The sequence below is a fragment of the Oncorhynchus mykiss genome, chromosome 22, assembly GCF_013265735.2.
Source record: "Oncorhynchus mykiss isolate Arlee chromosome 22, USDA_OmykA_1.1, whole genome shotgun sequence".
NCBI lineage: Eukaryota > Metazoa > Chordata > Actinopteri > Salmoniformes > Salmonidae > Oncorhynchus > Oncorhynchus mykiss.
Genome location: NC_048586.1, coordinates 16,794,683 through 16,810,549, shown reverse-complemented (window position 1 = coordinate 16,810,549; position 15,867 = coordinate 16,794,683). Strand labels below are relative to the sequence as shown.

The following is a 15,867-nucleotide window of genomic DNA, read 5'->3' as shown; positions in this document are numbered from 1 at the left end:
ATAAATTGAGAATTATCATCTCCACATTAGCTGCAGGTTATTCCTGTCACTTTATTTCCCTAACATTTTAGTATTAAGATAGTAACTGATGTAGGCCTAAATTATGTGGAGATATGTTTAGTTAGGCATACACACAAGTTTGCCATGAAAATGCTAAACATTAAAGTGAGTTCAGTTACTTGCCTGTCAATTCAAATCAACCAACATATACTTTTTGATTGCATCTGTGACCTTACAAGAACTGTACCGATTAATTCCCTTATCATCATCCATTTCACTGCCAGATAAACCTTGAGTTCAGATTTTCAATCAAGCCCGTCAGTGGAACATCGTATGAGCTTAAAGACACATTTTCCAATCCATTATCGATTCAAAGCACTATGAAATGAAACACCCGTTTCCCCATTTCAACCTAAACAGGTTAGTAATCTCCGAAGCCGATTGAGAATTTGTAGCTAAAAATTGCATCGCAACAATCTGAAAAGTACTACGTGAGATAACTGTAATTTAATGAATGAATACTATAAAGTATAGCATGCAAGTGTAATTCAATCACTTAGAAAGTGTGACCAACACAGGATACGTAATATCTTTTCTTTGCTTTCCAAAGTGTCTGTGTGTCTGTGTGTGTGTGTGTGTGTGTGTGTGTGTGTGTGTGTGTGTGTGTGTGTGTGTGTGTGTGTGTGTGGGGGGGGGGGGGGGGGGGGGGAAATCTCTCAAAATAACTCAATCGCTTTATTCTCAGAACCGCAACGTGACTTCAGTGGTGCCACTGTGCTTTCCACATTTAATTCCAGCTTTACGTCTAAAATAGCTTATTTGGAGGAATCTCTAATGGCTTTTTCATTGTAACAGCATGAGAGAAACACATTTTTGGCAATTCTTCTCATGAAAGAGAGAAAGAAAAAAAAAATCACAGTTTGAGAAATGTACATTTCATTTTCTGGTCAGGGTAATCTGACTGTTTATGCATCACCGTTGCTCACCGCATAATGGCTTTGACCACAATTAGTATTCAGAGAAAACATATTAAAGGCAGTGGCAGCAGCACTCTCTGGGGTGACTGACAGACCCGTCAAATCATGACTGAACTGGAGATTGTAAAGAGCAACATTCTTAAACAGAGAGGGTTTTTAATTGTCGGCATTCATTAATTCAACATGTTTTTTTTATTTCTAGCCAAACAGTCAGGAAATAAATAGTGAGAGACTGGCTAGAAGACGATGCTTTTCTTAATGATCCCTCATAATTAACACTCGGGAATGCTCTTTCCTTGTTTCATTTGCAGTGGGAAAATAATCAAATATAACCAGCATCAAGAATATTTGTATTGTGTTTATTTTTGCAACCAATGTGTTTGCATGTGACGTGATTCATCTGTGCATCAGTGTGTGTGTCTGCGACAGAAAGAGTCTGTACGTACCACAGGTGGTGAGAGGGGAGCCCAAGGTGGCAGGGCTGGGGGTGAGACTGCACTTGGGGGAGGGCGTCTTGGCCGAAACAGGGGCAGGGGAGTAGACGGCGGAGGAGACAGTGGAGGAGGTGATGAGCAGGGAGGACGGGGCTGACGATGGGGAGGCCAGCCGCTCTCCAGACTCCATATCTGTCAAACACAATCCAATCAACACACTTACAAAAGCCAAGGGAAGAAAAGAGTAGAGGGGGGGCGGCTATAAACAGGCACTCCCACCACACTGAAACTCCTTCCCTCACAACATGTGAATTACCCCCTGAACAATATCTCTGCTTAGCAAAGGCCACTGGCAAGAGAATATCCTAAATTAACCCACTGAGGCAGCAATGGAAAATATGGAGAAGTATTTTATCACATATTACAGACACACACCACGTGTACGCACGCAGGAGAGAGGGAGAGGGAGCGAGAGAGGGAGAGGGAGCGAGAGAGGGAGCGAGAGAGACAGAGAGAGAGGACCCTCTGGGGTTTACAGGAGTATTCACAGCTCATTTATACGAGACGTAAAAACTGGTGCTACTCAAAGAGTTGATTGTTAACTCGAATGTTAAACCTTTAACATGGGCAGTTTTCACAGGAATCGTTGAAGTCATTCACAGCTCATGATGCAGCAGACTTTCCTCTAAGGTCTACAGTGAAAACACTGGTGGCTCCATCCCAATTCTTCTCCTACAGTTACATTTGCAGAGAGCTATCATGAAGGCTTCTCTAACAATCCCCATGTTGACACAGACCTCAGTAGCGCTGCCCAGCATCCAAATGAAGACGTAGACAGGCCGATTCTTTAGAAGTAGTCTTTCCTGATTTCATCACCACCCTACATATCCCAGCTTGTAGAGTATTTATGCCACCGAAGAAAAATCACCCTTTTAACACACGCTTCCAGATTGTTCTTTACAGTCTTAGCTTCTTTGTTATTGTATCATTACACATAAACAATTTTCTATATCTCCCCCGGTGACTGTCCTCTGCAGTGGAGGCAGCTAGGCCTGCTGGTGATTACATCTGGGAGACAAAGCTATCCGCTGAATATCAAGTAACGTCCCTCATCGCCTCCACCGCGCCGACAACACTGATGAGACGACACAAATGACATGAAAGCTACAGCCATTGCGCCACTGGGAAAACCACACTGCAGTGTGTGTTCGTGTGTGTCCATATTCTAAATCAAAAGCCTTAAATCATAAAGAAACAATCTCGCATACCTATTCTTTAAGATATGCAGTTTAGGAATAAAAAGTACTGAAGACTGACCAAAACAACAAATGCATTTTAATATAAAACGGGGCAGAAGGTAGGCTAAATGATCAAATTAAATATTTAATGCTCTGAATGAGAAAATACTAGATTGGATTTAAATAGAAGTATGACTTACACATTTAACACACACACACACACACACACACACACACTTAATCTTTCATAAATGTCTGCCCACTTCTCCATTATATTGTGAAACGTTGCAGAAATGATTTCCTCTTGGGCAATATTCATTTGTGCTGCACAAGACAACGGACGTGTGTCTCAGGGGCTTCACTCTGTCAACAGAAAAACAGTCTCCAGAAATAATCACAGAGACAGGTGTTTCCTTAAAACAATCCCGCAAACCTCATTACTTACTAAACATAACATTTGAGGGAATTGAAAACAAAATATGAGAAACAGCCTAACGCACGACGGCATTTTCTGCGTTTAAGAGGCCAATCTTTCCTTAAATGATATTAGAATGGGATTAGCGGTAGAATTAGCTTGATTTTATTAGGTGATTAACGTGCGTGTCACAGGGCTGCTGGTATTGCGGCTGCTATGGAACCACCTCCACGTGAGCAGCTACATTCATTTGACTTGGGAGTGTGTATGTGAAACCCATCTTGAGCCCCTGACAGCATGCGACAAATGGCAGTACACACGACACACAGATTCCTAACAGCAGGCTGCAGATCCCATAGAAGTAGCCATCTATGCTAATGTGAGGAGATGATTTCCAGGATAAATGTCTCTGTCTGAAACAAAAGACACGTTTTGCAGAAATCACCCCTCGCACAATGCAGCTGCCTGACTGGGGTGCCTGCCATGCCGCCAATAAAAAGTAATGCCCCTTCCGTCAGACAAATTGATGTGCTTGTAAAACAGTCCCTTTGTTTTTCTTTAGGAAAACAAAAGTGCATATCCTGCACACCTCCAAATGCCACTGATCACTGAAATGACATGACATCAGTAGGTAGGCCTGGTGTTTACAGTGGGAAATGACATGACATCAGTAGGTAGGCCTGGTGTTTACAGTGGGAAATGACATGACATCATTAGGTAGGCCTGGTGTTTACAGTGGGAAATGCCATCAGATCAGTAGGCCTGATGTTTACAGTGGGAAATGCCATCAGATCAGTAGGCCTGGTGTTTACAGTGGGAAATTACATCAGATCAGTAGGCCTGATGTTTACAGTGGGAAATGCCATCAGATCAGTAGGCCTGGTGTTTACAGTGGGAAATGACATCAGATCAGTAGGCCTGATGTTTACAGTGGGAAATGCCATCAGATCAGTAGGCCTGGTGTTTACAGTGGGAAATGACATGACATCATTAGGCCTGGTGTTTACAGTGGGAAATGCCATGACATCATTAGGCCTGGTGTTTAGTGGAAAATGCCATGTCTATGCTCCCTGTGACCGTGGGTACGTGTAGGTTGTCTTCCTTTCCTCCCAGTGTAGCCAGATTGGTCGGTGTGTCAGTGCGTTGTCCGTTTTACTATCCTCCACCCCAGTGTAACAGATGGCCGATGCCAACAGTGATAAACCCGCTAGAGTCATCAGCATGGATCAGCAGTATTCAGACTGCCGACGGATCGAGCGACAGACAACGTCTTCTCCGGCTAATGGAAGGTGCGGGGATGCTAAAGATCGCGAGGCGGAGAGAGGAAGCGTAGAATACAGAATGCCCTGACCCCATTCAAAGTCAGCTAGACAGCTGCAGCATGCTACCTCACTACACTACTAGCCTCTCACTGACTGCTCTCATCATGAACTCGGATTACGGCTCAAGTGGCACCCTATTCCCTATGCAGTGAACTACTTTTGACCAGGGCCCTGGTCAAGAGTGGTGCACTATATAGAGAATAGGGTGCCATTTTGGACAAACGCCGTCTGTTTGCTGTATGCCTGTTCCACTCTAATTACAGCCCTGCTGTCTGTCTCACACACACACACACACACAAATAAGTGAAATAAACCATATGTAATGGAGAAATAGGCTTAACACGCCTGTCCATTAATATGGCAAATGATAACCGTGGTCGGTGGATACATCGCATTAATTCTCTTTGACCCTAATGGTGTGATGATTAGCTGCAGCCGCAGATATTGTTTTGTGCGACTCCTGAAGCGTGAGCAGTGTTGGTTGCCAGGTGACACAGGCAGCTTCTTTTTACCTACACAAATCACCAGTGTCCACCGTGCCCGCTAAAAACAATTAAGGAGGTTTTTGCTACGCTGGACAAATAGCCGGGCCACTCGGGTTTAGCCAGTGTGATTTGCGGCACAGAGGGATGGAAGGGGATGTAAACAGGCAGAAGAGGATGAACCAACCTGCTCAGCGGGCTACCGTGACAGAGAAAATAAAATAAGAAATTGGACAAACACTTTCACCACCCACCTCACTCCCAATCCCCTCTGAGTTCACCCAGCGGAAATCGAGGGCCCAAGCGAAGTGCATTATTTCTGCCAGTTTTTTGTTGCATGTCTGCCTGCCCGTGAGGAGAGGTGCTCCCCGTGGGGGCTGGTTAATACAGAGGAAGAGGGTCGAAAATGGAAAGTGTCTGAGGTCAGCGTGGCTGGTAACATCCACAGATATGCTGAAAATACCAGGAAAGCTCCCCAGAGCATCAAACAGCATGGCAGAGAGACAGACAGACCTCAATTCTGCCTGCATGTCTGTGGCTGTCTGCTGCTGTCCTTTTGGCACCGACGCCCACTGCCTACCTGGACAGTGATGAAGTGCTCTGTTAGCCTCGGCCCCGGTCCTCTAATGGGGGGGAACTTTCGATTGGGACACATCTGACGGAGTGCGTTGGAGCGAGAGGCACGATGCGCTATGATGAAAGGAATGAGACGACTTTAAAAAGAGCACCTCTCTCTCTCTCTCTCGCCTCCCCCCAAACTCTGATAACCAACACATCCAATCATTATCAAAAACGGGCCTCTTCATATTTTGGTGAGGTGATAGGCTGACGGAGCTGCCGTGAGAGGATGTAACCGGGGAAAGTGGAAAGAAAAAAACCAAACACACGGCATGTTGCACTGGGAACGTTCCAAAGCTTCAGCACAGGGCAGTCTGGTTTAACCATTCATCTCAGGCAGTGTGCTTGTAGTGGGAACCTTGTTTACACCACAATGCTGCGAGACAAAGAAAACCCATGCAGTCCTTTGGGTTTTGGTCCAAGATGCAGGCTATGCTGTTCGTAATGACAGGGATGTAGCATTACACTTGGTACTATTTATAAGAAAATAAGTCCAAAATGTTATCATCCAATTTATGAAGGCGTAAGCCAAAACAGTAAGCTCGTTTATAGAGGACATAGACAAACCAGTTATGTTGTTGTTTTTACTATTGAATGTCAAGCCCTGCATTACTCCGAAGGGAAAGGAAGTACAACAAGTTAATTGAGTTCTGGGTGGCAGATGGCAGTGTAGTGTTCGTTCAAATGGACAGCGTCCTTCAGCCTTTTCAGACCACTTTGGCTTTGTAACCGGGGGTGTCTCACCTGCTGCCCTGATCCAACGAAACACCTCGTCCAGTACAACAACCTCTGTCGTCTGTCTGTCCGTCTGCCACAGCCAGGCTACATGACGTTTAGTCCTTTACAGCCCAAACTGTAATCACATTTTTTGACCTAGTATGCAAGGGCACACGTATCATTCCACTCCACACGGCAGATCCAGCTGTGTTCATAACGCTGGGATAATAATCCATTTGTGTTCATAAGAATGACCCACAAAACACAAAAAGGCAGGGTGTTCGGTCATCATCATTCCTCCGGGTGCTTACATATTTTAGGAGAAGAGTCATTCTGTACGCATCGACTGCCGGAAAACACATATCGAACGCCACCGTGAACAAATGATGAAGGGGTGGTTTGGGAGGCAAATGAACTCTGATAAATGATGTGGAAGTTTAGTGTGACAACTGTTGAAAGGAAACACATTTGTCCATGGTCGGCGGCGTTAGCGAGCTAGCGGGGTTCCGAGTGCAGTGGAGCTAGCGGAGGCAGATCCATTTGGAGTGGTCATGGGGCACAACGTACAGCACGCAGGGGTCCACAAACAGGAATCCCACGTGTTCCATGCAGACTGACATCCATCACGAAACACATTCCTGGGCCTGCTGTCTTTTCTGGCCCGTCACCACCAAGCCATCAAATATGGATCCCTGGTCCTGCACATTTTAAATTAGACATCGACAGAGGGAGAAAGGAAGGAGAAAGGCAGGCGTTCATCAGTTGATCTGCTGTTGCTAGCCATTGAGGCAGGTTGACACCAGACTAAGTAGGCCAGTAGGCTAAGTCTCAGGTTGGTGCCTACAAACTAGAGGTCGACCGATTAATCGAAATGGCCGATTAATTGGACACCGATTTTGCCATTTTTTTTATACCTTTATTTAACTAGGCAAGTCAGTTAAGAACACATTCTTATTTACAATGAAGACCTAGGAACGGTGGGTTAACTGCCTTGTTCAGGGGCAGAACGACAGATGTTTACCTTGTCAGCTCAGGGATTCAATCTTGCAACCTTAAGGTTAACTAGTCCAACGCTCTAACCACCTGCCTCACGTGGAACCCGCCTGTTACGCGAATGCAGTAAGAAGCCATGGTAAATTGCTAGCTAGCATTAAACTTAATCAATCATAATGACTAGTTATAACTACACATGGTTGATGATATTACTAGTTTATCTAGCGTGTCCTGCGTTGCATATAATCGATGCAGTGCACATTCGCGAAAAAGGACTGTCGGTTGCTCCAATGTGTACCTAACCATAAACATCAATGCCTTTCTTAAAATCAATACACAGAAGTATATATTTTTAAACCTGCATATTTAGCTAAAAGAAATCCAGGTTAGCAGGCAATATTAACCAGGTGAAATTGTGTCACTTCTCTTGCGTTCATTGCACGCAGAGTCAGGGTATATGCAACAGTTTGGGCCGCCTGGCTCATTGCAAACTAATTTGCCAGAATTTTACGTAATTATGACATAACATTGAAGGTTGTGCAATGTAACAGGAATATTTAGACTTATGGATGCCACCCGTTAGATAAAATACCGAACGGTTCCGTATTTCACTGAAAGAATAAACGTTTTGTTTTCGAGATGATAGTTTCCGGATTCGACCATATTAATGACCTAAGGCTCGCATTTCTGTGTGTTGTTATGTTATAATTAAGTCTATGATTTGATAGACTGCTCTGACTGAGCGATGATAGGCACCAGCAGGCTCATAAGCATTCATTCAAACAGCACTTTCGTGCGTTTTCCCAGCAGCTCTGCTGTTTATGACTTCAAGCCTATCAACTCCCGAGATTAGGCTGGTGTAACGATGTGATGTGAATTGGCTAGCTAGTTAGCGGGGTGCGCGCTAATAGCGTTTCAAACATCACTCGCTCTGAGACTTGGAGTAGTTGTTCCCCTTGCTCTGCACGGGTAACGGTGCTTCGAGGGTGGCTGTTGTCGTTGTGTTCCTGGTTCGAGCCCAGGTAGGAGCGAGGAGAGGTACGGAGGCTACACTGTTACACTGGCAATACTAAAGTGCCTATAAGAACATCCATATAGTCAATATATGAAATACAAATGGTATAGAGAGAAATAGTCCTATAATTCCTATAATAACTACTACCTAAAACTTCTTACCTGGGAATATTGAAGACTCATTTCTTACGTGGCACATATTTCTTACTTGGCACATATTGCACTTTTACTGTCTTCTCCAACACTTTGTTTTTGCATTATTTAAACCAAATTGAACATGTTTCATTATTTATTTGAGGCTAAATTGATTTTATTTATGTATTATATTAAGTTAAAATAAGTGTTCATTCAGTATTGTTGTAATTGTCATTATTACAACAACAACAAATAAAAAAATCTGCCGATTAATCGGTAGCGGCTTTTTTTGTCCTCCAATAATAGGTATCGGCGTTGAAAAATCATAATCGGTCGACCTCTACTACAAAACACACTTACGAAGGGGCCCCATTTGAAGAGCACTAATATGCACCGGTGCTAGAGTCAAACAAGACCATACTATTCCCAATAGTTTTGGAAGCATTTCTTTCAAAACATTGAATTCTGTGATGAAAAATGATATGTGCATTTCAAAGAATTTTGACAATTGCACTAGTGCTTCTTTAGGGTTTCAATAGAATAACATGAAAGTGAATTTGGGCAGTGTAAAAGGCCCTTAGTTGACTAAAATGTTGTTAATCTTCAAATGTGTATAGAATACATGTTAATGTGTTTGATAAGATTAAAGATTCTTTGAGGGGACCACATTTACATTTTTGTGGACCCCACATGGGTCCTGGACCCCAAGTTTGGGAACCACTGTACTACTGACCTCTCGCCTTGCTTGCTTAAATTTTTTATTGAAAAAAAACTATGCAAGTCAGTTAAGAACAAATTCTTATTTACAATGACGGCCTACCCGGGGAACAGTGGGTTAACTACCTTGTTAAGGGGCAGAATGACATTTTTACCTTGTCAGCTCGGGGAGCCGATCTAGCAACCTTTCGGTTACTGGCCCAACGCTCTAACCACTAGGCTACCTGCCACTCCTAAATGCTTCCTTTCTCTCTGTGTATCACCTTTGCTTCGTTTACTGCAGCCTGACTCACCACTGTCTGTCTCACTACTATCTGTAAAGAAAAGGTATTTTGTTAAGTATAGTATCTCATCTTTTGATTTTAGCTAGCTTAATTTCAGTCAACTGCTCCTGCTGAGGTCAGGCTCCGTTCAATGTTAGCTTCTAACTTTATCCTTCTAGCCAGTGCCCTTGAGCTACCGTGCTAGCTAGACATCAGACTGAAAAATCAGCGACTATTTACTAGGTTGTACACTCATTCTCCGAGAAGCAGGTGGGGTTTTGTTTGGGGAATGTCTGTTGACACGGCAGGAGTTGAGGGATTTAAAACAAAATCCTACTGTTAGCGGCATCTTTCTGCCACTTGCCACTGTAGGTCTGGGCTAAGGTAGTTTGTTTCACCTCTCAACCTATGTCGTGGGCGGAGTTTCCCATTGGACAGAGTAGTGAATGAATGTGCTGCTAACAAGGCAAATCCTGGGGAGCAAACGAACATAACGAGTATACATGAATCATTCATGATTCCACTCGTTCAGAGGTAGGCGTGATTAGAACTCAGATGAAAAGCCTTCTGAGCGTTAATCAGCCCTGGGAACACAATAATAAGTGGGTATACGATAACTAACCAAACTAACCAAATTTAAAAAAGGTGAGTAAACGCTATTTCACAAATACAATTTAAAAAAAGGTGTGTATACCGCGTTTATCCTCCACTACATCCCTGGTTGGGTCTGTGAAAAGCAAAACCCAGTCATAAACATTAACATCAGCATTTTAATCAAATGTGACGTTTGGCGGTGACTAATCAGACAGTTCTGTACCTGCCTGGCAGAGTGACAGTGCGGGTGAAATGAGCAGGCTCGCCTGGCAACCAGAGCATCAAACGTGAGGAAATAAAACGCTGTAGTCTGCCTGGAAGTTAATTCGGAAGACCAATAAATTGTTCTAAGATTTTTCATATTAACAACTATTTGATAATTTTCTGTTCTCCTCTCATTTTAATGTACTTTTCAAGTACCAACTAGTGAAAAAAATGTCTGATTTTAAAAGGTATTCCAGTACTTGAACTTCAGAGTGCCGAAATCAAGTACTTTAAGCACTTTGTGCGGACCCTGGAATATAGGCTACCTTCCTTTCCATGGTACCTTCCAAGTGATTCCTCCCACATTACAACTGCTTTCATGTGACTTCTTAAAATGTATGTAGTGGCAGGTAGCCTAGCGGTTAAGAGCGTTGAGCCAGTAACCGAAAGATCCGAAAGGTTGCTGGGCCAACTAGGTGAACAAAATCTGCCGATGTGCCCTTGAGCAAGGCCCTTAAACCGGATTGCTCCAGTAAGTCACTCTGGAAAAATGACTAAAATGTAACTATATTTAGAGAGGCCCATTACAACAGAAGCTGTTCATGGGGATGGTGCACATCCCAAATGCAGGGAGGAGAGAGCATGATGGCAACTGGCAAGCCAATGCTTGTTAGAGATAGTCACATTGTTATTACTGTACATTACATCAATTCCCCATCTCTTCTTTACTCCTAAACCATTTGCTCAACTGTTCCTCTCCCCAGGCTAAATCACAATGATTATCTGTTGCTGATAAGGGAGAAATTAGAAAATAAGAGTCTAAATGAGGGCCATGGTGCAACAGTGTTAATGTTCAAGTTCTGTTTAATCAAAAGTAGGAAATGGTACAATGGTGCCGATACACCCTGTGAAGCGATGAGCCTGACATTGTAGATTGAAGTACAGAATGTGTTTAAGATACAAGAAGTGTATTTAGCCAACTAGGCCTATAAACTATATAATCTAAACGGATTTCTTTCAATCTACATAGTATTCATAGTCACAGAGAAAGAGATGGAGAGAGAGAAAGAGAAGGCAATAAAACCACAGGGAGGGAGGGAGAGAGAGCGAGAGCGCAAGAGAGAGCGAGCAAGAGAGAGCAAGAGAGAGAACGCGAGAGAGAGCGCAAGAGAGAGCGCGAGAGAGCAAGAGAGAGAGCAAGAGAGAGAGCAAGAGAGAGAGCAAGAGAGAGAGCAAGAGAGAGAGCAAGAGAGAGAGCAAGAGAGAGAGCGCAAGAGAGAGCAAGAGAGAGCAAGAGAGAGCAAGAGAGAGCAAGAGAGAGCAAGAGAGAGCAAGAGAGAGCAAGAGAGAGCACGAGAGAGAGAGCAAGAGAGAGCAAGAGAGAGAGTGAGAGAGAAGGCAAAGGGAAGAAAAATTACAGGAGGAGAGAAAGACCTTCATCAGTGGTCTCTGATTGGAGCCTTTTCCGGTCATGATGTGCATAATGCAGATGACACGCATGTGAGGCAAGACAAAAAGCAAATGGCTACTGCTTTCAGCCTGGAAAAATGAGGGCCTCTAAAAGCAACAGCCTAATGCGCCATTGTCACCCAAGATGCGGCTCCACCTTTACAGAGCTTGAGGAAAATGCTTTACAAATTAAACTACACAGAGGCCTCACATTTTGTTACATAAACACACTGGTAAACACATTTCCTGTGCTGCATTACATCAAAATGTTAAGTGACCTATATTAGGCCTATTGATAGGCTACTCAAAACTGTGCAGCTCTCCCAACTGCAATTTCATTGAGCAAAAAAACAGTTTTTTCTTAGCGAAAAAAAATATTGTAGTGTGGACTATGACGTTTGACTTGTCTATTAGATTTTTCAAAAACAAAAATGTGTTACAACCACCAAAGTATTGGCATTCAAGTCGTAACAATGGTGGAAAAAACTACTGGCAAAAAAAATATATATTTATATATACTTTCCTTTACTAAAATAATATTTCCCGGCTCCAACCAAGTGTTTGAGTCGGGGATAAAAATGAAGTGCGTCTCAGGAAAACATCATTTGCATACAGCTTTAACGTGCGACTTCAATTATCCACACAAAGCAAAAAGGTGTTAACGCATTTGGACCACGACTCCTATTCAGAAATACATTCAGCGTCTAAAAACCCTTCGTGTAATATTATGGGGGAGGAGAGTGTATATTTTAACAGGAGAGAAGAGGCTTGAATATAAATAGAACGCAATCACATTACAGGGGAGGAGACAGAGATACAAATTAAACATGAGACTAGGCTGCTGGTGCAAAGGTTATCCTTCCTTCTACACCGCTGAATAAAACACGTCAGACCCAAGGGCATTTTCCCTCTGCTAATTCTACTGTAATACAGGAACGACATCTTCACTGGCAATATCCCATTAGGTAGAACAACGGTTTAATACATTAAAGGCAAGTTAGAAAATTCCTTTCTTTTGAACGTAAATCGATATGAGTAATTCCACGTTATTTGTAATCAAGTGGTTTCCAGATTAGGCCCTAGTTCTGCCAGTGGGCTAGGCAGTAGTTTTGGCAATGGTGTAGCTCCTTAGGTTGTGAGGTCACGTCTGACACATTACTACTTTCACAAGCTAACAATAGCCTACAACTGCCAGAAACAAAATGGGAGACAAAGTCCAAGGATACCGCCAGGCTTTTGGGAAACACAGCGCAATGTCACTGACCTTCAGGCTCAGGTACGACCAAATAAAACATCTCGTAGCTATTTACAGTTGAAGATGGAAGTTTACATTCCCTTAGGTTGGAGTCATTAAAACTCATTGTTAACAAACTATAGTTTTGGCAAGTCGATTAAGACATCTACTTTGTACATGACACAAGTAATTTTTCCAACAATTGTTTACAGACAAATTATTTCACTTAATCACAATTCCAGTGGGGCAGACGTTTACATACACTAAGTTGACTGTGCCTTTAAACAGCTTGGAAAATTCCAGAAAATGATATGAAGCTTCTGATAGGCTAATTGACATCCTTTGAGTCAATTGGAGGTGTACCTGTGGATGTATTTCAAGGCCTACATTCAAACTCAGTGCCTCTTTGCTTGACATCATGGGAAAATCAAAAGAAAATCAGCCAAGAATTGCAGACCTCGACAAGTCTGGTTCATCCAGGAGGAGAAGCGTTCTGTCTCCTAGAGATGAACGTACTTGTGCGAAAAGTGCAAATCAATCCCAGAACAACAGAAAACGACCTTGTGAAGATGGAGGAAATAGGTACAAAAGTATCTATATCCACAGTAAAACGAGTCCTATATCGACATAACCTGTAAGGCTGCTCAGCAAGGAAGAAGCCACTGCTCCAAAACTGCAATAAAAAAGCCAGACTACGGTTTGCAACTGCACATGGGGACAAAGAGCGTACTTTTTGGAGAAATGTCTGTGGTCTGATGAAACACAAATATAACTGTTTGGCCATAATGACCATTGTTATGTTAGGAGGAAAAAGGGGGAGGCTTGCAAGCCGAAGAACACTATCCCAATCGTGAAGCACGGGGGTGGCAGCATCATGTTGTGGGAGTGCTTTGCTGCGGGTGGGACTGGTGCACTTCACAAAATAGATAGCATCATGAGGATGGAAAATGGTGTGGATATATTGAGACATCTCAATACATCAGTCAGGAAGTTAAAGCTTAGTCGCAAATGGGTCTTCCAAATGGACAATGACCCCAAGCATACTTCCAAAGTTGTGGAAAAATGGCTTAAGGATAACAAAGTCAAGGTATTGGAGTGGCCATCACAAAGCCCTGACCTCAATCCTATAGAAAATGTGTGGGCAGAACTGAAAAATCATGTGCACGCAAGGAGGCCTACAAACCTGACTCAGTTACACCAGCTCTGTCAGAAGGAATGGGCCAAAAGCCACCCAACTTATTGTGGAAAGCTTGTGGAAGGCTACCCGAAACATTTGACCCAAGTTAAACAATTTAAAAGGCAATGCTACCAAATTCTAATTGAGTGTATGTAAACTTCTGACCCACTGGGAAGGTGATGAAAGAAATAAAAGCTGAAATTAATCAATCACTCTCAACTATTATTCTGACATTTCACATTCTTAAAATAAAGTGGTGATCCTAACTGACCTAAGAAAGGGAATTTTTACTAAGATTAAATGTCAGAAATTGTGAAAAACTGAGTTTAAATGTATTTGGCTAAGGTGTATGTAAACTTCCGACTTCAACTCTATGTACGTACGGAGGGAATGAGAGGGGCAACAAACACCTTTTATGCCAGTTCTCTGACCCTGTCAGGTGCTGGGGCTGAGAGACAAGGCGGGCCAGGATCAAGGTAAACACCAGAGGAAGCCAGGAGCATACACTGTAAATCTCCTATCTGCAGCACTATACATGGGCCTGCGTCCCAAATGGCCCCCTAAGCCCTAGGGTATTCCCTAAGGGCACTAAAAAGGAAATCAGGTTGCATTTGGGTGGGCTGCCCGATGAAGCAATAAAAAAATTAAAAAACAGATCCACAGCAAAGCATCCCGGACGGGGCATTCGTCACTCCATATATCCAGTGGTACAGTCAAAAGGAGAAGGGTGGGCACCAGAAACTCTGAGAGGCTATAATACACACTCAACCACTGAAGTGATACGTTCAGTTCACCTAGATGCTAACGTGTGTTAATCTGACTGGGCTCTGTCGGAGCCTTGCACAGCGTGTTACAACTATGACTAAACCGAAAAAGTGCAGAGTTGATCAATCTGTGGCATAAACTCAACCTTCAATAGAGGTACATGTCACGTCATGCATTCTCATTGTTCAGAGAAAACAGGTGATATGTAGGACATGCCAATTTCCTAAGACCGTATAAGGTTTAGCCTATTCCTCAGCTTTCCTTTAGAATAGGGCAGTTTTCTCCTCTCTTGTCACCAATCAGTATGGGGAAAACACAGGATTACGATTCCAAATCCTGAAACCAAATTCTTGTCCCACAGTGAGACCGAAGATAAGACGAAGCATGATTAAGATAACATGGGCGGCAGCAGCGAAGTTGGGGCAAGGAGAGGCCAGCAGCCCCGTCACATTCTTCTAGCACAACAGGGAGTTCCACACTCAGGGAGACACTGGCTCGCCCAAGGCCGCCTCTAACACAACATCCAACTATACGTGGTGCTAACTGGTGGATAACTGAGGCCTTGGTTTTGTGAACTTTGTGTCCTACGATGCCAAAAACCTAAGGCTACAGTATCAAGGATGGTAGAAACGATCAGGAATGAGAAGGAGGGTTTGGCAGGGTGAATCAGACAGAGAGCAGTTTTAAGGATTGCAGACATGAGGGCTGGTGTGTAGAGTGGTGCTGTGGCTGGGTGGCTTGTTTGAGTGGTGCAGGCTGGTAATTTGAGAGGCATGGAGGCACTCAGTGAACCTGTAGCAGAGCAGAGCAGAGCCATGGTCCTTGCTTTAGCACAATGGGAAGAAAGGAACCCTGGCTCGTCACAGCACACAACGACAACCCCCCACTCATCTCCAGCACACCGGCCATTCACCTTAATCTGTCAATCAACCTCACAGCACTATCTCTGCGTGGAAGTAGATTTTCACACTATTGCTATACACAAAGCAAATAAAAAAACTCTGAAGAAGCTAACCAAGCCAAAAGCATAGGCTTATTACCTTACCGAATCCTAAAGGGAGAAATAAAAGCGCCACGAATAACAGAAAAATGTGACATCAAACGATATCTGCAAATGAG

General features: G+C 43.4%; 1 protein-coding gene across 17 annotated transcripts in view; it reads right to left on the bottom strand.

Annotated features, from left to right (window-relative positions):
- Window positions 1-15,867, bottom strand: part of LOC110501507 (bromodomain adjacent to zinc finger domain protein 2B) — an 89,879-nt gene that overhangs the window by 33,651 nt on the left and 40,361 nt on the right. For all 17 annotated transcript variants that reach the window (XM_021579139.2, XM_021579127.2, XM_021579129.2 and 14 more), the window contains exon 3: window positions 1,424-1,603. In XM_021579139.2, the coding sequence (XP_021434814.2) occupies window positions 1,424-1,601 (178 nt within the window). In that variant the 5' untranslated portion in view covers window positions 1,602-1,603. The remainder of the gene's footprint in view (window positions 1-1,423; window positions 1,604-15,867) is intronic.